The 25,952-nt window shown below is 38.9% G+C and overlaps 2 protein-coding genes across 4 annotated transcripts in view; one reads left to right on the forward strand and one right to left on the reverse strand.

The window, feature by feature from the left end:
• MCM9 (minichromosome maintenance 9 homologous recombination repair factor) overlaps window positions 1-25,952 on the forward strand; it is a 72,750-nt gene that overhangs the window by 34,709 nt on the left and 12,089 nt on the right. For all 3 annotated transcript variants that reach the window (XM_081033107.1, XM_081033106.1, XM_081033108.1), the window contains exon 8: window positions 11,107-11,281. In XM_081033107.1, the coding sequence (XP_080889233.1) occupies window positions 11,107-11,281 (175 nt within the window). The remainder of the gene's footprint in view (window positions 1-11,106; window positions 11,282-25,952) is intronic.
• On the reverse strand, window positions 16,497-18,607 carry LOC308490820 (kinesin-like protein KIF2C; the record flags this gene model as incomplete). The annotated part of the gene is given in 2 exon segments (XM_081033501.1): window positions 16,497-16,900; window positions 16,903-18,607. Coding segments are annotated over 2 exon segments (1,809 nt in total). The 5' UTR covers window positions 18,308-18,607.

The following is a 25,952-nucleotide window of genomic DNA, read 5'->3' on the forward strand; positions in this document are numbered from 1 at the left end:
AAAAATGGCATTATAAACTTGATAAAGTGCATTTTGCAGTCTGACTATAGTTGTGTCATAATAAGGTATATCTACCATAAAACTTGCTTTTGGTGAACATGCAACATCAAGAACTGAGAATATCTAACAGGATATGAGTTGTTTTCTTTAAAATCTTTTAACGTGTCATATACAATAGTATTGAAGGTGGAAGGAAAAACCTCCCTAATAGTTGTTGACTGGAAGCCACAGGAATTGGCCCCAGTCCTCTCATACTGCCTCTCCTATCTTAACTGTTTTATTACTGCTCTTCAAAAATGTTGAAGAACTGAGGGCTGGCCCGGTGGCTCATGCGGTTAGAGCTCCTAACCCTGAAGGCTGCCGGTTCGATTCCCACCTGGGCCAGTGGGCTCTCAACCACAGGGTTGCCAGTTCGATTCCTCGAGTCCCACAAGGGATGGTGAGCAGCACCCCCTGCAACTAAGACTGAACATGGCACCTTGAGCTGAGCTGCCTCTGAGCTCCCCGATGGCTCAGTTGGTTGGGGCGCGTCCTCTCAACTACAAGGCTGCTGGTTCAACTCCCGTAAGGGATGGTGGGCTGTGACCCCTGTAACGTGAAATGGCAACTGGACCTGGAGCTGAGCTGCGCCCTCCAAACTAAGACTGAAAGGACAACAACTTGAAGCTGAACCGCACCCTCCACAACTAAGAGTGAAAGGACAACTTGACGTGGAAAAAAGTCCTGGAAGTACACATTGTTCTCCAATAAAGTCCTGTTCCCTTTCCCCAATAAAATCTTTAAAAAAAAATGTTAAAGAATTTTTGAGCACTCTGTCCAATAGTTTTCTCACCATTGGCAATACAGGAAAGACCAAAGAGATTCTCAGATGTGCCCTGGCATATTTCTAAATTACCTGGCATGTTGGGGGGGGGGGGATTGTAAAAGCATCATTCTGCTTTCAGAGGCAATCTATAAAATCTTTCTGAACAATTTTTTGGTGACTCTCAGACAGCTAACCATATTTGCAACAGGTAAGTCACTATGAATGTTGTCATGTATTAAGTACCCACGGGGGCCCACATGATGTTTGGAGAGCTACATGGAACGTAACCCCCAAATAGCTTCTTTCTGTGCAGATTATTTGACAGAAGGATGGCTGAAAGAGGTTGTTTTGTCTCTTAAGATGAACAAAGCCTAAATTAGTGCCTAGGACACAAATACATGAACTTTGTTAGCTATTGTTATGGGCCAAATTGTATCCCCCTCCCAAATTTATATTTTGAAGTATTAACACCCAGTACCTCAGAATGTGACTATATTTTGTGATAGGGCCTTTAAACAATTAGTCCCTTAGGGGCCCTAATCCAGTCTGTAAATGGTACCCTTGTACGCGGAGGAAATTTGAACATATAAAGGGTACACATGTGCAGAGGAAAGACCATGTGAGGACATAGCAGGAAGGCAGCCATTTGCAAGCCAAGGAGCTAGGCCTGAAAAGAAACCAATCCTGCTGATACCTTGATAGTGTTTCCCCAAAAATAAGCCCCAGTTAAGATCGTCAGGCGCAGACGGCCGTATTTAGTACGTTAAGACGATGTTCCAGGAGAAGATGACATGACTATATTTGAATAAATGTAGATTGTTGTACATGAAAAAATAAGACGTCCCCTGAAAATACGCCCTAATGTGTCTTTTGGAGCAAAAATTAATGTAAGACCCAGTGTTATTTTCGGGGAAATATGGTTGTACTTCTAGCCTCCAGAAGTTTGAGAAAATGCATTTCTGTTGTTTAAGCCGCCAGTCTGATGTTTTGTTATGGTAGCCCTAGCAAACTAATACAGCTATAATTTTTTTTCCCATTCAGAATTAGGCTTACTTGTAACCTAAATTTATTTCATCCAATTATTGGTCAGTTATCAAGTACTTTCTGTGGTGTGAAATGAGGTGGTCATTTAGCCATGCCAGTAGGGTGTGGAGTAGTGTGCTGTAGCTGGTCTTCAGAGGAAGTACCTACTGCTGGGCATGCAGCTTAAATTCTGAAGAGACAAGATGCGGCTTGCTTCTGTGATCCCAAGCTCCTCTACAGAGGGCTTCTGAGATTCTTAAACTAGAAGTTAAATTGAAATCACACACAAAGCAAGATGGAAGAGTGAATTAAAATGTACTAGATTTAAATTGGATTAAGTTAAAATACACTGAGTTAAAATGTAGTAGAACTAAGAAATCAAGTCTCAGTCCCTGCCTGCTCCAGAAGTTACAGGAATGGAAGTGCTAACTTCTTGCCTTTGTTCAAATCCTAGAGTCCACCGGGGTTAATTACATTATCACTGTTGAATTCTCTTCAAAGAAACACTTGCATTGTTACAAGCCAAATCTTTTTTACAAAAATTTTATTTAAGGATTGTTGTCATATCTTTAATTAAACTTAAAGGGCTCCCTATTATTAGTTACAGAATATCAAAATTTAATGATAGTTTTAACTAAAATTTTATATTTAAAAGTATAGTGTCGAGATTTGCTGGAGTTTATAGCCATTTCTAGAAGGAATAAAGGCTACAGTAATGATCTTAATAATAACTCATTGTATATATAGAGAGCATTTGTTGTGTGAAAGTACTGTCCTAGGCTCTGTGGAATAGTCAAAGACAAAACATACATGGGTATCATCTACAAGGACCTGTGGTTCAATAGGAAAGATAACTAAGTAAGTATGATACAGAATAGAAGGTGATATAGTGTCACAATAAAGGCTGTGTGTGTATTTGTAGTATGTATGTATATATACATTTTGAGCCTCGCGACATCCTGGTATGGTAGGAGGGTAAGGTATTATCCCCATATAACAAATGAGGACACTGGTGCTCAGAAATCAGTGCCTTTAATTGCTGCCCTAGTGCTTCCCTACTTTCTCTTTTCGGTGTCAGTACTTAAAGTGGACTTTATATGTAGAAAAAGCAATTGGTCTCATTTCCTGGAAGAACCCACAGGCTAGCAGATACTATCGTAATGACTTGATTAATGAACTCTTGAGAAAGGAAGCTCCATGAATGAGGTTGGCCCAGGTATATATTGGCAGCGACAGGAGGCCCAGCCCAGGCAAAGCTGTGGGTGTCTCTCCATGGAGGTCCTGCAGATGTAAAGCCTCCTGTTGCAGAAGGGATGTCTGGGAGGTAGTGGGGTTGAACCCTGGAATGCACCCTGATACTTTTTATTAGGCTTCCGTATTTGTTGCGTGGAGTGCATCCCCTCCCCTATTCTCTGCTCCACCTCTTAAATAACAGTTCCACTGTTTTGTGTTCATTGTTACCCACCATTAGGTTAGAGTTTTGTTGATATAAACTGTGTCTGAGCCCTTATCCATCACTGGACAATACTGATAAACACCCTTTGGATAGCTGTCAGTGATGTCGGTCAGCTTTCTGAGGCACCATAATTATGTTCGTTATTGACACTTTGTTGATGTGAATATCATCTGACCAGAAGAATACGAATGGAAATGCTTAATATTTTCTGTTCCTTGTATCTAGTTGTTTACCATGTGTTCTTAGACCTCTTTTAAATGAAGCTCCTTCTAAACTTGTTTTCCTTTAGAACTCAATCTCTACCTGTAATCCATCTTCCTTCATTTCCTTCATGTTGTACATTCTATCTTTTTCTTTCTAACCCTCCACTTCTCACATTCATCAGAGGCTCTCTCCATTTCCCAGGAAAAATGTGGTGATAAGTAGAGGACTTAAATCTTTAAAACATCTCTTGGCTAGACCACTGCTTGCACAAAGCCACTGTAAGCATAGCAGCTTTTTGAGTTGGTTACTATAGAGACAAACAACATTAAATGGAGCTTGAGACATGCTTGACAGAAGCTAGGCAAGTGAGATTGGATGCCATATATACAGGGTTATTTGGAAAAGGTCAAAAACTAGAAAGGATGGGAAAGGGAAAGATTTCACAAATGAGCTAATAGGTAATTAATAGATTTTAAGTTGGTAAAAATTGTGCTTGCTGAGGCCTTGAATCCAGCATACAAAGAATCCAGTTCCAAGTTCCCCAGTATGATTACACAGTGATTTTTTTCTTTTTTAATAACAGTTAGGCTGTTATGAACATTGGTGTACAAATTTTTGTGAGGGATAAATGTTTTCATTTCTCTGGGTCTGTGCTTAACAGTGCAATTGCTGGGTCATACGGTAAGTCCTTATGAGGAACTAGCAGAATTTCACAAAGTGGCTGCACCATTTTACATTCCCACCTGTAGTGTATGAGCATTCCAAAGTCTCCACGTCCCTTCTGATACTTGTTATTATGTCTTTTTGACAGTGGTGCGTGACGTAATGTCTAGTTGTGGCTCTGATTTACATTTCTCATGGCTAAAAATATTGAACATTTTTCATTTGCTTATTGACCATTTGTATATCTTCTGTGGAGAAATGTCTATTTGGATCCTTTGGCCATTAAAAAAAAATTGGGTTACTTGTCTTTTTATGACTGAGTTCTTTATTCTAAATACAAGTCTTTTATCAGAGACTTGTGTTTATCAGGTTTGGAAATTTCTTTTTCCCCATTCTGTGGGATATCTTTTCATTTTCTTGGGGATGTCCTTTGTGCAGCACAAAAGGTTTTAATTTTGATGAAGTCTAATTTATATTGTCTTTTTTATGCTTTTGCTTTTGATATCATTTCTCAAAAACATTGCCTGATCAGGGGCGGTGAAGATTTATACCTGTGTTTTCTTCTAAGAGTTGTATACTTTTGGCATCTTACATTTAAGTCTTTGATCCAGTTTGAATTCTTTTTTATGTATAGTGTGAAGTACTTGCTATTTTTGCATGTGGATGTCCAGTTTCCCATCAGCATCTTTTGAAAAGACTGTTCTTTCCTCAATGAATTCTCTTGGAACCCTTATCAAAAATGAATTCACCACAAACGTAAGGTCTTTTTCCTGTATAGTCAATTCTGTTCTCTTGGTATATATCCCTATGCCATTGCCACGTTGTCTTGATTATTGTAGCTTTGTAGTAAGTTTTGAAATCAAGAAGTGTGGTTATGCCATTCCCCCCTCCCCCAAGATTGCGTTGGCTATTTGAGATTTCTTGAATTTCCGTATGAATTTTAGGATCACTTTGACAATTTCTACAAAGAAGCTAACTGAGATGTAGATAGGGATTGCATTGAATCTGTAGATCTCTTTGGGGAATATTGCCATCTTAAAAGTCTTCCAGTCAGTGAATATGGAATGTGGTTTTATTTATTTAAATCATTTTTAATTTCTTTCAACAATGTTTTGTAGTTTTCAGAGTATAAGTTTTGTACTTCTTTTGCTAAATTTATTCCTAGGTATTTTGTTCTTTTTGATGCTATTGTAAATGGAATTAGTATTTTCTTAATCTATTTTTGTATTCTGCATTGCAAGTGTATAGACCTGGTATTCATTTTTATTTATTTATTTTTTGAATTTTTATAAGTTTGTTTGAGCCAAACTGATGACATGTGCTGGGCAGCAAATTCTCAAATGCTCCCGACATACAATTTTAAAAATTGATTTTGTATCCTTCAACCTGGCTAACTTGTTTTTTAGTTGTAATATTTTTTAGTGGATTCCTTTGGGTTTTCTATATGCAAGATCATGTCATCTGTAAACAGGGATAGTTTTACTTCTCATTTTCCCTTTTGGATGCCTGTTATTTCATTTTTTTTTTTTTTGACTAATTGACCTTCCTAGGACTTGCAGTCCAATATTGAGTAAAAGTAGTGAGAGTGAACTTCTATGTCTTCTTTCTGATACTAGCTGGAAAACGTTTAGACTTACTTACACCATTCAGAATGATGTTTGCTCTGGATTTTTTTGTAGGTGCCCTTTATCAGGTTGAAAAAGTTATCTTCTGTTCCTAGTTTGTTGAATTTTGTCAAATGCTTTTCCTGCCTCTGTTAAGATGATCGTGTGCCTTTTGTCCCTTACTATTATTAGTATGGGGATATTACATTGATTTCCAAATGTTGCACCAATCTTGCATTACTTAGATACAGCACTTTGTCATGATATATAATCCTTTTTATATACTGCTGAATTTGGTTTGCTAGTATTTTGTTGAGGATTTTTGTATTTGTAATCATAAGAGATATTGGTCTTTAGTATTCTTGTGATGTCTTTGTTTAATTTTTGGTATGTGGGTAATACTGTTCTTATAGAATGAGTTAGGAAGTGTTTCCTCCTCTTCTACTTCTAAAGAAGAGTTTGTGAAGAATTGGTATTTGATTCTTTAAATGTTTGGTAGAATTCACCAGTGAAGCTTTTGTGTGTGGGTAGTTTTTAAATTACAAATTCAATCTCTTTACTTATTATAGATCTGTTCAGATTTTCTTTTTCTTGAGTCAGTTTTGGTAGTGACTTTTTAGAAATTTGTCAATGTCATCTAAGTTATCTAATTAGTTGACATACATTTAATCATTGTGCTCCTTTGTAATCCTTTTTATTTCTGTAAAATCAGTAATGTCCCCTCTTTGATTCTATGTTTTAGTAATTTGATTATTATTATCTCTTTTTGGTTTAGTCAGTCTAGCTAAAAGTTTGTCAATTTTGGTTTCATTGGTTTCCTCTATGTTTCCATTCTTCTGTTATTTTTATAGTCTCTATTTCGATAATATCTGCTGTAATATTTATTATTTCCTTCATTCGGCTTCCTTTGGGTTCACTTTGTTCTTTTCCAGTGTCTCAAGGTGAAAGCATAGATTATTTATTTGAGATGTTTCCTCTTTTTTAATGTAGGCATTTATAGTTATGTTACTCTCGAAGCACAGTTTTAGCTGTATCCCATAAGTTGTGGTATTTTTTTTTGTCCAGCTACCTATTCATTGCATGAATACCTTTTTACACTGTCTCTGACAAGTGAACGTTCCACTTTTTGCTTAAATAGTTACTTTGAGGAAAAGTTCACTACTTTGTAAGATAGCCCACTCCTTTTTAAACACCTCAAGGTTTCCAGCATTTCCCTGTAAAAATCTACTTGTCTTTGTAGGTTATTTGTTTTGAAGTTGCCCCAAGTTAATTTAATTCTTCTTCCACAGGATAGTTCTCTAAATATATAAAAATTATTTTCATGTCTCTAAACCTTTCTTTCAAGCTAATCATACACACCATGCTATAAACTAGTCTTTAAATTTTAAGGCATTGTTAACATGTCCTTCATGATCTGTTTTCCTTTTTTTCTTCTTCTTTTTTTTTAAAAAATTAGTATTTTAAAATTTGAGATCACAAAGTAGAAATCACTACTCCAGATCAGGAGTCAGCAACCTTTTTCTATAAATGGCCAGATACAAATATTTTAGATTTTGAGGGCCATTCAGTGTTTGTCATAACTACTTGAACCTACCATTGTAGCGTGAAACAGCCATAGACTATATGTAAATAATGAGCATGCCTCTGCTCCAAAAAAGAACATTTTTACAAAAACAGGTGGCCAGGCCAGATTTTGCCCACAGGTCATAGTTTGCTGACTCCTGCCCTGGATGTTATCTAACCAGTGCAGAACCTAGTTGATTATATCTTCACTTGTGAATGCTATTCTTGCATTAATGTATTTTTAAGATTATATTCAAATACTGTGAGGAGAAGTTAGATATAATTCTCATCTTTGTTCCTGTATAAATATTTTTTTTTCTCTCTCCTTTGGCTTCCTTCAAGATTTTGTCTTCATTGATTTTTCTGAAGTTTAAATATACACGTAGGTGTAGTTTTGTTTAACATTTTTCCTGTTCTGTGTTCCCTGAGTTTTCTGGATTTGTGGTTTGGTGTCTGCCATTAATTTGAGGAATTTCTCAGTTATTATTGCTGCAAATATTGCTTCTGTTCCTTCTCTTCCTTCTTCTGGTATTTCCGTTACATACGTTACATGTATGTTACACCTTTTGTAGTTGTTTCCATAGTTCTTAGATGCTCTGTTCTATTTCCATCTTTTTTTCTCTTTGCTTTTCTGTTTTAAAAGTTTCTATTGACTGTCAGATTTCTTTTCCCCTCAGCTATGTCTGTCTGGTCTACTAAGGAGTCCACCAAAGACATTCGTCATTTCTTTTACAGTGTTTTTGATCTTTTGATCTCTAGAATTTCTTTTTGATTATTTCTTACACTTTCTATCTTTCTGCTTACAATATCAGAGAAAAATCACCTATATTCAGTGTAAGAACCTGGTAGCACTCCTGGAACTAAAACTCACCAAAGTCTGGTGACCACTACCCCCCTCCCACCCCCAAGACTTGGTTCCTCTGAAGTTTTTAATTCTCAGAGTTGTCTACACTGACTTTCCAGCAATTTCTCAATTGCAGTTCAGGTTTTCCTATCCCAGTATTTGTTCCCATGGAGGTTTCTGCTCTGCTAAATTGCGATTCTCTGTCTTTCTGTCTTAACAATTTTGGGGGCAGTGGTTTGCCCTGTGACTTCATTTTCTGATGGATCTTAGAATTGTTGCTTTCTCAATTTGTTCAGGTTTTTACTTGGTGTTAAGATGGAGTAGCAACTTATAAGCTCCTTAAATGCTGGACCAGAAACTGGAAGAATTCATATAGTTTTCTCTGATGTTTTCTTCTATGAGTTTTCTTCTAGAAGTTTCACATTTTTCATTTAGGTCTTTAATTCATTATGACTTAATTTTTGTATGAGATGTGAGATACGGAGCAAGATTGATTTTTTTTTTTTTGCATAAAGATATCCAATTATTTGTGAACTATTTTTCTCCATTAAATTGCTTTTGCTTTTTTATCAAAAATTACTTGACCACACATGTGTGGGCATAGTTTTGAACTCTATTTCATTCTTCTGTCTATATCCTTCCTCCAATACCACACTGAACTGATTACTGTAGCTTTGAAGTAAATCTGGAAATGGGTCAAGTGAAACCTACTTTGTTTTTGGTTTGACTTTTCTATTTTCTTTGCTTTTCTGTATAAATTATAGAATCATCTTGTTGATTTCCATACAAAGAAAAATCCTGGTAGGGTTTTGTTTGGAACTGTTTTAAATCTATAGAGCAGTTTGGGGAAACATCTTTAAAATACTGAGTTTTCAATTCATTCAATGAACATAGAATAGAATAGAATATCTCTCAATTTGATTAGGTCATCTTTTATTTCCTTTATCAGTGTTTTATAGTTTTTGCATAGAGATCTTACACATTTTTTTAAAGATTTATACCCAAGTAGTTCATATTTTGGGGTGTTATTATAAATGTATTATTTTTAAATTGCGATTTCTAATTTTTTATAGTATATAGAAATAAGATTAATTTTTATATATTGACTTTTAACCGTGCTATACTTACTTATTAGTTCTAGGAACGTCTTTGTAGGTTATTTGGAATTTTCTACATAATCATAGTCTGTAAATATAAAAAATTTAGTTCTTCCTTTTCAATCTGTCTTTTATTTATTTCTTTTCCTTTATTTCACTGGCTAGAATATCCAGTGTGATTTTAAATAAGAATGGTGAGAGTAGATCTCCTTGCCTTGTTCTGATAATAGGGGTGAGGGTGGGAGTGGGCGTAAGCATTCAATCTTTTATCATTAAGTATGTTAGCTGAAGGAATTTTGTAAACACCCATTATCAGATTGAAGAGGTTCCCTCTACTCCTAGATTTTTGAAAGTGTTTTTTGTTTGTTTGTTTTTGTCTTTTATCATGAATGATTGTTGAGTTTTGTCAGGTGTTATTTCTGTATCTATCGAGGTGGTAGTTTGCTTTTTCTTTCTTAGGTTGTTGATATGGTGAATTGCATTGAATAATTTTTAAATGTTGAATTAGCCTTGCATTTGCAAAGTAAACCCTATTTAGTTATTATTTGTTATCATTATTTGTGTTTATGGTCTGTTATTTTATGTATTGTTCGATTTGCCTTTTTGTTTTTAGGAGGATTTTTGAATCTATGTTATGAGGAATACTGATCTGTAGTTTTCTTTTACTATATCTTTTTTTGGTACCATGATAATGCAGGCTTCATTAAATAAGTTGAGAAGTGTTTCTTGGTTTTCTATGTTTTTGAAAGTTTTGTGTAGAATAGATATTATTTCTTTCATAAAGATTTGGTAGAATTCACCATCAAGTCATCTCAGCCTGTAGAATTCTGTGACGCAAGGTTTTAACAACATAGTCAATTTTTAAAGTAAGTATAAGACTGTGCGTGTTATCTTTTTAAAGATAAACTTTGGCAGTTTATATATTTCAAAGAATTTGACCCTTTCGTCTAAGCTATCAAACTTAGGACTTAGAGTTGTTCATTGTATTTCCGTATTATTAATTCAGTGTCTGTAGGGCCACTAGTGATGTCCTCTTTTTCATTCCTGATACTTGTAACTTTTGTCTTTTTTTTCTTGATCAGTCTAGCCAGAAGTTTATCAGTTTTTATCAACAAAAGTTATAAAAAGTACTCTATGTATCATACACCTTATAAAGAATCATATTTATATTCTATTTGAATATCGAAGAATCTATAAAATAGATAACAATTATATCTAGTTATCCCCTTTCATAGAGGAATAAACTGAGGCCTGGATATATTAGGAAACTTGCCTACAGTATAATAGCCAGAATGACAGACCCAGGATTCAAATGCAATTATAGGTGATTCCAAAGCCTTAGCTTTTGACCACTCTGCTTTATTGACTGGTGTAAAGAGTGAATTAAAATCAGATAAGACATCTGAAGAGAATCTTCTGTGACTAGGAGCAAACTTTTCATTCATCATTGGATTATAATACCTGCTGTTCTCTGTCTTTGGACCCTTCTCTGTAAACAGTATACAATTATAAAACCTCTTGTCATAAGATCTCTGGAGATCTGCTTACTCCTAAAAGTTTAGACTGCTCAGTGAGGGTACCTATCAAGGAGAGACAGAGAATTTGGAGACTTCTGGTTGTCACAAAATACTCGATAACATCTATTAGATTTTAGAACATAGGACCTTCTAAGACCTCCCAGTGACTGGATACCTGAAGTAGTTGTCCTGATGCCATCCATTCTTGGTATACTAGAAATAAAAGCCTTGACTCTGTGCCTTTCCATTTAAAATGTAGGTATTTATTTCTCTTCATAGGTAAGATACACTGCTATTGAAAACAAAAGCTGACACAGCTTGTTCCCTTAGGTCTGACGGTCACGGCTGTAAAGGACTCAGGAGAATGGAATTTGGAGGCTGGGGCATTAGTGCTTGCAGATGCGGGCCTTTGCTGTATCGATGAGTTTAACAGCCTTAAAGAGCATGACAGAACCAGTATCCACGAGGCAATGGAGCAGCAGACCATAAGTGTCGCTAAGGCTGGGTAAGAGTTTCTTTCTTTAAAATCTATTGGAATGGTGAGGTTAGTTAATATGTGATTATGGAAAAATGTGAACCCTATTGAACTGCAACATATATCTGGTCCTCTCAGTGATTGTCAGTTAACACCTTTCAAGACACATACTAGTTTTCCCATGTTGTGAGTGAGGGAAGTAAAAATGAGTTGTTGGGAAAAACAACATCTAAAAAATGTCTGCTTTCAATGGCATTCTCCTTATGTAGCTTAATGGAAGCTTGATCACAGCAAATGGAAAATGGAATAATAATAATATATATTAACATAAGATGAAGTACCTGTTGTGACTCCAGTAGGCTTGGGTTGAGGTATGTGAGTCCCTGGATGAAGGGGAAAAATATTCAGGTTCGGATAGAAATCCATTCATCCAGGCCCTAGGTGGTTATGGGAAACTTATTTGGCTACAAAAGCTGACCACCAAGCAGGCTGCCAGGTCGTCCAAGCAAAGGACAGAGCCTGAACTACCTCAGCCCTAATGTTACTATTAGAGGTCTGAGGCCAGCTGATCAGGCAGATAGGGCTGCCAGCAGAGTCTTCAAACAGTAGTGGTTACTTGGGAGCCAGGCAGACACTGCGTTATAGATTCTGTGAGATCTATTCATATACATTAGCAAAACAGGAAAGAGGTGAGAGGGGTGAGAGCAGGGTATAGCCCAAAGGAAAAAGATACAAGAAAAACTAGACAAAACCATTATCAGATCTGTTCGTTTCACTCAGTAGATGTTCACTCAAATGTGTCTTTATTAAGAGCCTGCTGTATGCCAGGCACTGTGCTCGGCACTGAGAAGTTCAAAGATGAATACAACATTGTCCTTGAGGTGTTCACTGCTTTGCTGGGAAAGCTAGACATGAGCAGCAAAGTGATAAGTCCATGATAAAAGTGTTACGAGAGAACATATTTAAAAATAATTACTGCTTTAAAACAGTTTATCAGGGGAATCACTGATAATAGTTTACTAAGTGTCTTCAAGGCTACTTTCTTTTCTCCTTATGTCTCCATTCAATTAGCACATTTGCTGGTTTGTAGAATCTGTCGTTTATTTTGCTATACCTTTTCCAGAGGAAATTTGAGGCATTTTGAAAGATTCCTAGATAGTTAACCCTGACATCAGGGAAAATTGGAACAAATGCTATGAATATATTTTCGAAAGGGAGAACATTGGCAGTGCTATATAATGTAGGCTGCAGAATGAATCTTTGTAAGTGAAAATATTTTATTAACCACTCCTACTGCCTTTACCCTCTGCTAAGTGTGAATTAGTATGAACCTTTTGTGCTACCCATAAGTATGTCGTAAGTTCCAAAAGAAAAGTTCCGGTAGATAAACACTTTGCCGTGGCACCCACTGCTTGGGCAATCTTGTCATAACTATAACCACTTTATGCACTGGAACAGTGCTTTTCAGACTATTTATCGGGAAGGACTAGTTTTAATGCTATTTTCAGTCTATCAGAGAGCAATATTTTTATAAAATACAATAAAATTATTTTTAAAATTAAATTTTAAAAAGCAAAGACATATGAATTGCAAGCCTAAGTTCTTCCACTTAGGATGTAGAAAGCAGTAAGAGCATGGCCCTCCCATTGTAACAAGAAAAATCCAGATAGTCCACAGAAGTCACAACATTCCCGGAACTTACCAGGGAGCTGGACTTACGAGGAAGATCAGGGCCCTTGATTCCGAAGTGTAACAGGCCCCTCCAAAGGGAGATGGGGCACACAACCTGCCACTTTGCACAGCATGAGAGAAAGAGATGGCTGCCATAGAAGCAAATAAGGAGAAATAACTAAAATTAATTTTAAATTCCCTGAATGCCAAATGTGGGCTAGCATATCAGTTTAGAATAACTGGGAGCTCCAAACACGAGGGGATTTCTCACTTGCAAGCCCTTCTCCATGGGCCTCTGCCAGATGCTCACACGAAAAAATAGGCAGGACCGAAGACCAGAGTGACCCTCCCCTGCCCTCACTAGTCGTGCAAGCCTGAGACGTGATTGCTGCTGGGGAATAGGCACAAAACCCTGCTGCTTCCCCAGACACATCTCTCATATGAAGCAAAACCTGATCACTGTAAGCAGGGCCTCTGGGAGAAGGGTAGAAGCAAAAAACCTTCTGCCTCAGGAGGTTAGAGAAGCTTCCTTCCCTCCCACAGGAACCAGGGGAAAAGGTGCTGCCTCTGGGAGAAGGGTAGAATCAAAAGCTGTCTTCCCCTGAGGGAAGGGCAGGAAAGTCTGGGGCCCTAAACAACTATACAGCAGAGTGTACAGTGGGGCAAGGGACGGAAAAACCTCTCCTGCCCAGGAACCACCAGACACATGGCAGGATTCAGCTGCCACAGACGGGACAGACAGAAAGGCCAATCGCTCTCCTTAGAACTCCCCTCACCTCAAAATGCGCCTAACCCCAAGGAACAAGCAATAGTAGTCTGCCTCTGGGGAGTGCGTGGGTCTGGAAAGAGACCCCTTTGTGGTGCAGGTGTGCAGTGCCTGCTGGAAGCTGAGGCTAGACAGAAGCAGAGGGTAGTCTCCCAGCACTGACTGCAGTCCTCACACGAGGAAGACGTGATGGCAGCTCAACACTGGGAGAATTTGACGTCTGGCGCACTGAGGGTAGGACAGCAGTGACAGTGCCAATACCCAGTCAGCTGTGATGGCCTCACACTATATGTGAAGTGCTATAAGAGTCTCTGAAGGTGGACTGTAATAAGTTACAGGTGGAAACTCTAGAACAACCACTAGAAAATGAAAGAGGCATAACCAGTAAGCCAGTTGCAGGGGTAAAATAATCATAAAAAATAATCCAAAAGGAGACAAGAAGGGAAGACAAGGGGAACAAAGAATAGATGGAACAAATAGAACACAGCAAGATGATTCAAATTCAACCATATCAATAATTAATAATAAATCATTTAAACAATTAAAAGGCAGAGATTGTCAGATTGGATAAAAAAGCAAGACCCACCTAAATACTTCCCTCAAGAAACTGACTAAATTCAAACACATAGGTAAGTTAAAAGTAAAAGGATAGAGAAAAATTCCATGGAAACACTAAAACCTGACCAAGAAATTACAGGAAAATAAAACTACAGACCAATATCCCCTATGAACATAGCACGAAAATTCTTACCAATCCTTTCGTAAATAAAATCCAGCAATATATAAAAAGGATTATATATTGTAACGAAGTGGGGCTTATCTCAGGAATGCAAAGTTGCTGTAACATTTGGAATCATACAAACCCATGGAAGAGAATACAGGTCCAGAAATAGATTCACAGGTATAAAGTCAGTTGATTTTCAATAATGATGCCAGGATAAGTCAATGGAAAAAAGATAGTCATTTCCAAAAAATGATGCTGGTAAACTTGGATATCCATTTACAAAAATGACCTGTACATGACTACTTACTGCAGCTTTTATTCAGAATTACCCAAGATTGAAAACAACCCAGAAATCCATCATGTGGTGAATGGCAAAACACATTTTATACATCCATGCAATGAGATATAAATATAAATAAGTAATATAAAGGAACAAACTATTGATACATGCAACAACATTAATGAATCTTAAAAGGGTTATGTGAAGTGAAAGATGACAGGCACAAAAGACTATGTAGTTTATGATTCCATTTATATGAAATTCTAAAAGGCAAAAACTGTAAAGAGAGAAATCAGATTAGTAGCTGCCAGGGATTGGGGATCAGGGGAGGGGATTGACTGCAGAGGGGCACCTTGAAATTTTGAATTTTACTGTAATTATAATTTTAAAAGTATGTAAATGTAAATATTTTATTTTTAGATTCAACAGACATGAAATCACTATCAGATTGCTATTGGAGTTTCTAAACACAACTCTTTCTGTACTCATCTCTTCCCTAACAGGTAACAACATGTGAATAGGTACAAGTTCACAGCCCGAGCTGTGAGCACTGATGGTAACTTGCACAGTAAGACACCACATAAGGATATGAGGGAAGGGAATGGAAAGGAATAACAGTGCCAGGGAGACTGCTACATGTATCATCAGTAAAACCCTTTTTTACAAAATTGAAGTGACATCTTCCAAGGGAAATAATTTATTTAAAGAATAATTCTCAAATTGGATTTCTTTTGTCTGTTGGGAAAGGAGAGGACTCACACAGCTGGGAGATGAGATTGGAACTCTATTTTGCTACTACTGTTTACAGTCAATTTTTCTCCTTTACACCGTGTGTCATATGTACACTGTATTGAAAGGAGTTTTGCCTGAGAAGCACTTTGAACTCTTTGATGTAATGAACTTTTTTCTGGGGTTTCCTTTTTAGACCATTGCACCATGGTAGGCATTGACATTATCGTTATTATCATGGCAAACATTTGTATGATTATCTTTTCAAGATAAAATTCTTTGCATGTTTCTCTTTTGTCATGGCTACTATCCAGAGTTTCATACTTCTTTGAACTGTGCCATGGATCATGACCAGTATTTTAGCCTTCCAGCTCTCCATGACCCTCCCCAAGACTGCCACCTCTGGTTCCAGGTTCCTTTCAGGTTCCTTTCTGTTCCACAGTAGTTACTGCTTTGATTCACAAGGTCTCAGACCTGTTCTCTATATTTCTCCCCTCCTTGTGGGCCTCTCTCTGTCTAGGGGTGATCTTATCTGTGTGCCACTATCGTGAGGACCCTTTTGCTCACTCCTTCTTTTTCTTTCTTTATTGTTAGGCAATGTATAAACATGTATAAATACATAAGACAGAAAACAGCAGGGATCCTCTTGGGACTCAAAAAATACCAATGAAGGAAGAGGTTCCAGAAACGTTTTTTAAAGCATAAGACATATCAGTGCCCAGACCAAGGGTAGGGAAGGCAGGCCCGAGCCAGCAGTGAGTGGACTAAAGGCTCCTCCCTCTCCCCAAAGCAGGACAACCCCAGCGACCTCTCCACCAGCAGCCAGTCCACACGGGCAGAATGCCAACCAAGGGAAAACTGCCAGGGAGCTTTCCCCACTTGGAGAGAAGGGCAACACACAGGGTAACCAAGCGCTCCCTCCTCCCATCCTTGCTTGCTCCCCTCAAGGCTACAACTGAGGAAAAGGAGTGTCCCAAGTCACTCTGACCCCCTTGCCCAGCTGCCCTGGCCCCAGTGCACCCAGACCTGGCCTTTCCCCGCTGAGACCCTCTCCCAGCTGAGACCCTGTCCCGGCTCAGGCCCTAACTAGACCCACCAGGTGCCCAAAGTTCACTGGGGAGGGATGAGGTGGTGAAAAGGCTGGGGGTAAAACCAAACATCTTTCTTTGCAGTCGTCACTAGGGCTGTTTCTTTCTGCTGATTTGTTTGCTGGACTACTCTTCCAGCTGCATGGCCAGGCACAAGGCCTTGATGACATCTGTATAATCCCCTTGAGCTCTTCCATGGGCCTCTCTTCCAGCTCTCCGATCTGAGTCATGGCTTTATTAAAGCTGGACATCTGAGAAGACAGTTCCTCCTCTTCCTTGGAGAAAACGCCTATGTTCAGCGCTCCATCAGAGCTGGCTTCCATCTCCTCTGTTTCCATCTGAGTTGGCTGCTCCCCACTGGGCCCGCTGTGGGGGCTCAGCTCCTTGACGCTGCATATCTTAGTGTGTTTAAGGTATATTCACAGGAGCTTATGCCCAGTGAGATCGTGGCAATCATGCAGGTCCTTGAGTTCTCCCCGATAAAGGAGTCCCGTAGCAGCTGCGTTAGCTTGCTCTCGCGGAACGGGGTGTGAGCCTTGTTCTGTCCTAGGGCCCTGATGCACTCCTTCAGAGTCAGGAGACTTTTGTTGATTTCCGCACCCTCCATGCGGGTCTGCCGGTCCGCACTGGAAGTGTCGGCACCTCGCTCGTTCCCTGCCAGATTCACCAAAGACAACTTGCCATGCACTCTCCCTTTGGTTCGAAGAAGAATCTGGATGCAGGTGTGGGAGCGGGAAGAGGTGAAATTGGCAAATGTCTGCCCAGAGGTCCTGCAGGCACGGCCTACATTGATCATCCTGATGACATCGTCCGCCCAGCGCACCAGGTGCTCCTGCAGCCCCACCACCTGCACCTGCTGCCTGCCATCCTCCAGCACGCGCAGCTTGGCCCTCTTGTTGAGCAGGTCGAATAGCTTCCCATTGTAAATCTCGAAGAATGTCACATAGACTTCCAGACCCAGCTTCTGATAGTGGGGCTGATTCTTCAGGAGGAAGACATCATGGGATGCCATCGCGTAGATCCTTTTGGATGTATTCTGGGCTTTCCCAGAGGGGTCTCCGTCCATAGTATGTGTCTTGCCACTTCCCATCTGACCATATGCAAAACAGGTTGCTTTTCCACCTTGGAAAATTGCATGTAACAATGGCCTTGCTGTGAACCTGTAGACAACTTCATATGAAGCCGTTTCATCAAATGCAAAGTCAAAGCAGAATGCCTGGTTCTCCAGATACTTTGTTAAGTCCACTTTTAACTTGGGCTGGTGTACAAACAGGAGACACTTGCTAGGAATGGAAATGACGTCAATTTCTTTCCTGGTCAATTGTTGTTTATTCAGTGGGCATTTCCTAACACAAACACATATCCTGTGCTCTTCAATAGGATCAGTCAGAGTAAGTGGATGACAATCCAAAGTAGCCCGAAATTTTTTTATCATCTGGGCAAATTCCCAGTTTGGAACACTGTTGTCACACTCCTGAGCTCGCTTTAGTCTCATTTCAGAATTCTGGGCTCGCTTCTCTTCTCGCTTGCCCTTCTTTTTTTCCATTTCCTTCACAATACATGATTTCCTCCGAACTGAGTTCCCAGGATTTGCAGACGAGCTGCCTCGGAAGGAATGCACTTGTTCTTCCACTTCTGCGCTGACTATCGTCAATGATATTTCAGCCATTGCAGGGCAGGAGAGCCTATGGGGACCAGTGGGAACTGAAAACTGCTTGCGGGAATTTGCAGGCACAGGCAGCTCCACCTCCATATCATTCTCCTGAGTGGTGATGCAAACCTCTGGGATAGTGGACATGCGAGTGGAGCGCCCTTGGACACCTTCCTTTGGAGCGGGAATTTTGGAGTTGACTGATTGGCGTTTTTGTTTCTGAACCGTTACGTTCTGCAGGGGCAGATTGTCCTTCGGGCGTAAGGGAAGAAGCTGTAAGAGTTCTGGGTTTATTGTGGCCACATCTTTAAAATCAATCTCTTTGCCCTTTGTGGCACTTCTTTCTGTGCGTTCCACTGAAACACAGGCTGTCTCCAAGTTCACCGTCAGTACACTGGCACTGTGAATCAAGCCATTACTGCCTTGGATGTTGATGGCGAGACTGGGAAACAAGCCGGCCCGAGTCTGTTAGCAGTGCACCAGGGCGCTGGTGAAAAACTTGAAACTGAAAGAAACCACAACCCTTCTAATCCTACGGTCTCCTCACTCCTTCTTTTCGCTAAGTCTCCACTGATCTTTCTATTTCAGTGTGGGCTCTAGATTAGCTTTGCTGGTTTCTAATGTCTATTTGCCTATTTACATGTAAATTGAAATGCTTTTTTTTTTTAATTAAAATTTATTGGGGTGACAATGAATGGTTAGTAAAATTATATAGGTTTCAAGTGTACAATTCTGTAAATCATCTGTAAATCACATTGTGTGTTCACCACCCAGAGTCAGTTCTCCTTCCGTCACCGTATATTTGATCCCTTTACCCTCATCTACTATCCCCCTGGTTAGTACTTGGATAGGAAATCGAAGTTTATAGTATATTCTCTCTCTCTCTCTCTCTCTCTCTCTGTCTCTCTCTCTCTCTCTCTCTCTCTCACACACACACACACACACACACACACACACACACTTTTTAGTTTTATTTTACGGGTTTATTTGCTCTCCTTCTTTATCCATGTGTGTCTGGAAGATATGTTGAGAGATTTGGATGTAAGCAGCTGCCATTATCCTATGAAAACCTAGAAATACATGTTTTTTATAGTCATTCTTTCCTGTTTAACTCATAATACCAACTTTGCTGTGTGGTTTAAAAACATTAACCATGTTTTCCTTCAGCCATTTGTAGAAAAAATTGGAGAGACAGTTATCTACAATTATTTCAAAGGACTCAGATATAGAAATGGAATTAGACTTGTTCTGTATCCTTTAGAATCAATGGCTGGAAGGTTCAATGAAGCATAGAGTTAGTACAAGGTAGACTTTTTAGATGTTAGAGCTGTCTAGAGATCAAGTAGGCTGCTGTAGGGTTGCAGAGGTCTTCAAGTTTAGAATAGAAAAATTTTATATAAGGAATTCAAGCATCTAATGAGGAAATGGCTAACCTTTAAGGTGCCACCTGCGAGATACTGCAATTTGTGGGCTGGCCCACAAGCTTAGCCGTGATGAACAAATTTAGCTGCTGGCCGGTACATTGCAGAATATGTACATACATCAAATATGGTTTCACATTATGTCATAATATATTGAACATGGTCTGTGCTAGACATGGAAACTGCATCAAGAGCTCTCTCTCTTTAAAATGACCACAAGAATACACTGGGTGTATTATTGTAATAATTAAGTACAAGAATCTCCAGATCTAGTCTGGTTGGGTTGAGGTTCCAACTCTACTACCTGCAGTTGGGCTTGTATGTTACTGGACTCCTCTGTGCCTTGGCCTCCTCTTTGGTAAGAAGGTGAGACTCTGTTTTGTAGGGCTGTTGTGGACACTCAATGAGTTAATCCATGTAAAGTTCTTAGGATACAACCTGGAGTGGAATAAATGCTATTTAACTGTTATAGGTCTGCAATTCCTTTCAGAAACCCTTGGGGCCAGATGCATGTTGGAATTCAGATTTTTTGTTTTAATTTTAAGAAGGTAATACAGTGCATATGTCATATATTATGACCTGTAATACAAAGGCTTCTATTCCCTAAAATAGGAATCTCATTGAGCCATCATCCAGATATTCTGGGCCTTTTCTCTAGAACCACTCCAGGTGTGTGTGTTTTTTGAGATGTTTGGTACCTTGCAATATCATTTTTCAGGATCTGAAAATCTCTGCTTTTGCTTTCTCTCTCTCTCTTTCTCATGTCTCAAGTGACTAAAGTCTGATTGATTTGTGAAGGATTTTTTATTTGAAGTCTAGTCTCCCTAAGGATGTTAGTGCGAACCCCAGGCTCAGAATATCTGGCTGGCCTCCAAGGCTGCAGGGAGTTGCTCAGATTTTTTCAGTTTTGTCACTTTATATACACTGCACAAAGTTAGAGAGTTCTTTTTAAAAATAAGAACCACACACTCAATTGTACCATACAAATTCTTTTTTGACTACAGGTTAAACTTGATCCATATCATAAGCCACACACCCGCCATTCAGATCAGATGTGCAGATGACTGGGAGGGAACCAGTTAGTATGATCTCAGCAGTGTAAAAGCTTGTTGTGGGTAGTCAGAATACAAAAAAAAAAAAAAAAAAAAATTGCTGAAAGACTCAGGATACCTAGAGTCTACTAAAATGTAACTTAACAGTATTATTTACCAAAATACAGATCCTATTGAATTAGTACATGTTTGAGAAAACCAATAATTTTGTTGTTTGCTTATGTTACTAAAATCTGAAAACATTTTTAAAGTTTGAGATTTTAATACCTCACATTTGTCCTGACTGCTTAATGAGATTGAAAACGAAACCAAGAAGCAAATGCTGCAATATGAGCTTAAAGAGGGTTGTCAGTATTTACCTGTATTGGAATTGAGCTCTTTTTAAACTATACAGATCAGTTGCTGTGCCTGGTGAGTGTGAAGTCATTTGAGAGAGCTTTATGCAATGGTGATCTTTAAGGGCGTGGATTGCTGAACTAAATAATGATTTGGGAAAGATAATGATTTGAGGAAGATAACATTTCAATATTTGGAAGGTTCTTTTCAAATTTAACTAGGATAGTATCTCATCAAGGGCAGGGTATCATTAGATTCCTAAATAATGGAGGATACCTTGCTATTTGCTGAGGACACATCTTAGTAGAAAATTTGACATTGAAATTATATATATTTGGCGCTACCAAATTATACTCACATGCCTAGGTAGGAAGTACAGTCTAAAATTTAAAAACAACAAGATGGCAATTTATTGTTTTGCTCAGGAAACTTGCCTGAGCACTACGCAGTGTCATGCTCTTTGCTGGTTACTGACACCACAGAGGAAAAGATAAGGCCTTTGTTCTCAAGCTCACAGCCTTGTAGCAAGATGCACAAGTCAACATTTATTGTGCACTGTGACTCTAAGAGCCGTAGAAGAGCCACAGCACTAGTCCCCATTCGGCTGGTTTTCAGTTTTCTAGTACACACCAGGCCTACTGATCAGAATGTCTGAGACAGGACCCTGGAATCTGTATTGTTGAAACCTGCCTCGGTTCTTGCTGATGAGGCTGGTTTAGAGACCAGAACTCCCAGGTAAGATTGCACCACACCCAGGCACTCTATCTGCCTCTTCCCCTCCGGATTGGGTGAAGCTGCAAGTCTGGTGACATCCTTTATAAACTAGCCTCAGGCTAAGGTGGGGAGATGGGAGAGGAGGGAGCCATCCTTTCTGCCAAGCCCAGAGGTCTCTGACCCTGGTGGGCTGAAGGGGCTGTGAAACATGCTGAGAAGCCTTCCACAGAGGCATCTAAGCATGTGAAATTGTAAGTTCAGATCAAGTACATAGAGTTTTCAGTTCTTTCTCGATGATATATATGAGCAGTACTTCCACCCCTTTCCTCTTTCCTATTCCCATGGCTTGAGAATCTCATCTTACCGCTCACTGAGTCAATCTAGATGTGAAAGGTAATTTGTCAACTTTATCAGCCTTGTTAAAAAGAGGGGGAGCGTGTGTGTGTGCCTAGCATTTTAGGTTAGCAAAAATAGGTGTAATGAATGGATTATGAGAATATCATTAACAAGTTTTCATTTTGTATAGTTTTGTGTGGGGGTGGTGGTGGGGTGGTTATCCCATTTTTCAGATGCTCATTTTTAGGGAAACAAAGATTGTTGTTTTTACAAATGTACCGTTTATTGTGATCATTTCCTCTGACTTTTTCTTATGACAGCTTTGAGATGTAATTCACATACCACATAAAACTCACCCTTTTAAAGCATACAGATTCATGGATATATTCATAGAGTTTGCAACTATCATCACTATCTAATTCTTGAATATTGTCATCACCCCAAAGAGAAACCCCATACCTTTTGGCTGTCACTCCATTCCCTCCATTCCCCATTCCCCTTATCCCCCAAGTCCCTGGCAATGTTAATCTACTTTCTGTCTGTGCAGATTTGCCTATTCTGGACATGTCATATAAATGGAATCATACAAGATGAAACTTTTTGTGTGTGACTAGCACTTGGCATAATGTTTTCAAGGTTCATCCATGTTGTTGCATGTATCAATGGTTTGTTTCCTTTTTATGGACACCTCCTGGCTTGGCGATAGCTGCCTTCTCACTGTGTGCTCACAGGGCCTTTCCTCAGTGCATGAGTGTGGAGAGAGTGAGCTCTAGTCTCTCTTCTTTTATAATCCCATTCTGGGGGCTCCAACCTCATGACCTCTTCTAAACTTAATTACCTATTTAAGACCCCAGTTCACAATACCATCACATTGGTGGTTGGAGTTCAACATAATGAATTTTGGGGGGACACAAACATTTGGTCCATAACAACCTCCATTATTTATTTTTATTGTGCTGAAAAGACACATAAAATTTACCCTCTTACTTATTTCTAGGTGTATAGTTCAGTAGTGTTAGGATAGTCACATTGTTGTGCAACCAATGTCCAGAGTTTTTGCATCTTGCAAAACTGAAATTCTGTAGCCATTAAACAAGTCTCCATTTTTTCCTTTCCCACTTCATCGCAATCACCATTTTACTTTCTGTTTATATAAATTTAACTACTCTACATACTTCATATAAGTGGGATCATATAGTATTTGTCTTCGTTACTGGCTTATTTCACTTCCCATCATGTCTTCATGGTTCACTCGTGCTATAGTATGTGACAGGATTTCCTTTCTTGTTAAGGCTGAATAATGTTATTGTACGTATAGACCACATTTTGTTTACCTGTTCTTCCATCCATGAACACTTGGGTTGCTTCCACCTCTTGGCTGCCATGAACATGGCTGTGGCCTCCATTGCTCTTATTCAACTTAATCATGGCTACTGTAAGGATGTCTTAGGCAGAAGACTTAACCCTTAATCCGTGTCACTGGACACACAGAAAATTTACTGGGCCTTTGTTGTTTTAAAGCCTTTTTCAGTCTTGCCTCATATTTTCTAGAGTCTAGAAGCAGTTGTTTTTTCCTAACCCTTTAAAGCCTCAAACTTCTGAGCTGTCTTTTTTCTTTTCTATTTCTCCTTGAAAACTGGTCAGTTCTTTTCTTTAGTCAGCTCTTTCCTGTAATATTTTGCCAAGGGATGTGTTTCTTGCTCATATCACAGGCTGATAGGTTGAGGGTGGGGTGTTCTGCTCCACGTCATCATTCAGGGCCCAGGCTCATTCCCTCAGGTGGATTTCTGACTCCAGAGCCTTATCCTTATCTAGACTCTGCTGGCAAAAAGAAAGAACAGGGACGGTTGCACAAGAAGGCTTTTAGATGCCTGACCTGGAAGTAGCATAGATTCTTCCACTTCCATTCCATTGGCTAGACTTGGTCTCACCAGCCTACTTAACTGTAAAGGGGGAATAGGAAATATAATCTTGCTCTGCACCCAGAGAGAAAGAAAATAAGGTTTGGTGAACATATAGCAGCTACTACCACAATCTAGAGTTTAGATGATAAAGCCATGAGTGTAGATGGGGATCTTCATAAAGGATGTAATGAGAGACTGTCAAAAAAGCAAGGCCACTTTCTGGAGGGCCTGTAACGGTAAAAACAATTCATGTAACCCAACTTTACCCAATAATGTAACCCAATAATTTATGTAACCCAATAATTAGAAAAATTACTACTATGTTTGTAGGAAAGTTTACATATATAGATTAAAAATGCAAAATGGCTCTTTCAGAAACTGGAATGTTTTCACTCCAAGTTAAGCAGGAAAAATATACTGGTGTGATTATTTTGTGACTATTGAAGCTTGTGAATATAAAATGACTCTGAATTTTAGAAATACTGAACTAAGTAAAGGTTTATTTATTTTTATTTATCACTTATCTAATGCATGTTTATTGCTCATTTAAAATGTGACAGGCAGTGTGAGGATTATAAGGATAAGTGACAGTCCCTCAAGGAAGATCAAATTTATTAGGAAAAAAATAAGGCAAGTAACTAAATACCTAAAATATCAAGCAAAATCTTTAAGACTATAGGAACTGTGTATCAGAAAGGTTATACCACTGGGGTGACAGTCTGGGGGTGAAAGAGCATTGGTTTTGGAGTTAAGCAGATCTGGGTTTGAATATCAGATCTGCCGCTTTCTCTGTAACCTTCAGGAAGTTATTAATATCTCTGGACTTCTAGTTTTCTTAATTTCTAAATCGGTGATGGAAATAGCTACCTTTCAGGTTATTGTGAAGATTAGGAATACTATGTATACATAAACCCTAACACGATGCTTGGTATCACAGATATGGAAGATATCTTTACTATTATTGAATAAGATGGAGTTCATATTGAATTGGAAAAATCAATATCACCTTACACTAGTTTGTGAGTTCATTCACTCAGTAGTTACGTAGTGAGCTATTACTGTAGACGAAGTACTTAGGATTCGACTACGTATGTGTATCTGTGGTTTTGAACGTCCTGTTCAGGTTTGAATGCAGTAGTGTTTGTAGCACAGGTCTGCAACTACAGGCTTATATATACTGCCTTCCCCTTTTTCATGACCAGAGACTTCTCTCTCTCTCTCCTGGCACTGCCCCCATCCTCCTCTTTTGCTACAGGCAGCTGCCTGACTTATTTTCTCACACAATCTCTGCTTTCCCTGCCCACTCCTCTATTTTTCATTGGTGGCATTTCTACTAACTGCCCCTCAGGCAACCTTTTTTTCTTCACATACAATTTTTCTCTACCCCTCTTCCTTAAGCTTACTCTTTTTATTTTTTTCCAGGCACCTCAGGAACAATTAACCACCTTCTTTCTGTCTTTGCTAGTTCATTTTACTTCTCACACCTTATTGATACCCAGAGGTTCCCACAGGGGTTTCTGTTCGCTGATGGAGACACCGTCGTCCATTGCGCATGCACTGTCTGACAGGCAGTGTGTTGAGTTGCCCTGTAAACTAATTGGAGGCAAGGACCAGCTGTATCCTTTCTAAATTCTTAGCACAGCTCTTTGCACATGGGAAATGGCTTATAAATATTTGTTGATCAGTGAGAGTAAGAACAATTAATTTTACCTCACATTAAAAATAATTTTTAAAAATATTGCACATGCAGTTGTATTTTGTTTCTTGCCAGTATTGCAGCAATATTCCTTTTTTATGATAAATGTGAACAGCCTCACTTCAATATGGATTAAATGTGCTTTTATGGGATTAGTTAGGAACCATTTATTACACTTTTTATGGGAAACTGGATTCCAAGTGCTAAACAACTGCCTTTACAAAAGCATTTTGGCACATGTTATAAAATGTGGACTGTCTGAATTTTCATCTTTCAGTAAATTTTTTTTTTAAAAGGAATTTATAGTTTTTGGTGGAAGTACCTTGTTTCTCT

The sequence above is a fragment of the Rhinolophus hipposideros genome (assembly GCF_964194185.1).
Source record: "Rhinolophus hipposideros genome assembly, chromosome: 3".
Classification (NCBI taxonomy): domain Eukaryota; kingdom Metazoa; phylum Chordata; class Mammalia; order Chiroptera; family Rhinolophidae; genus Rhinolophus; species Rhinolophus hipposideros.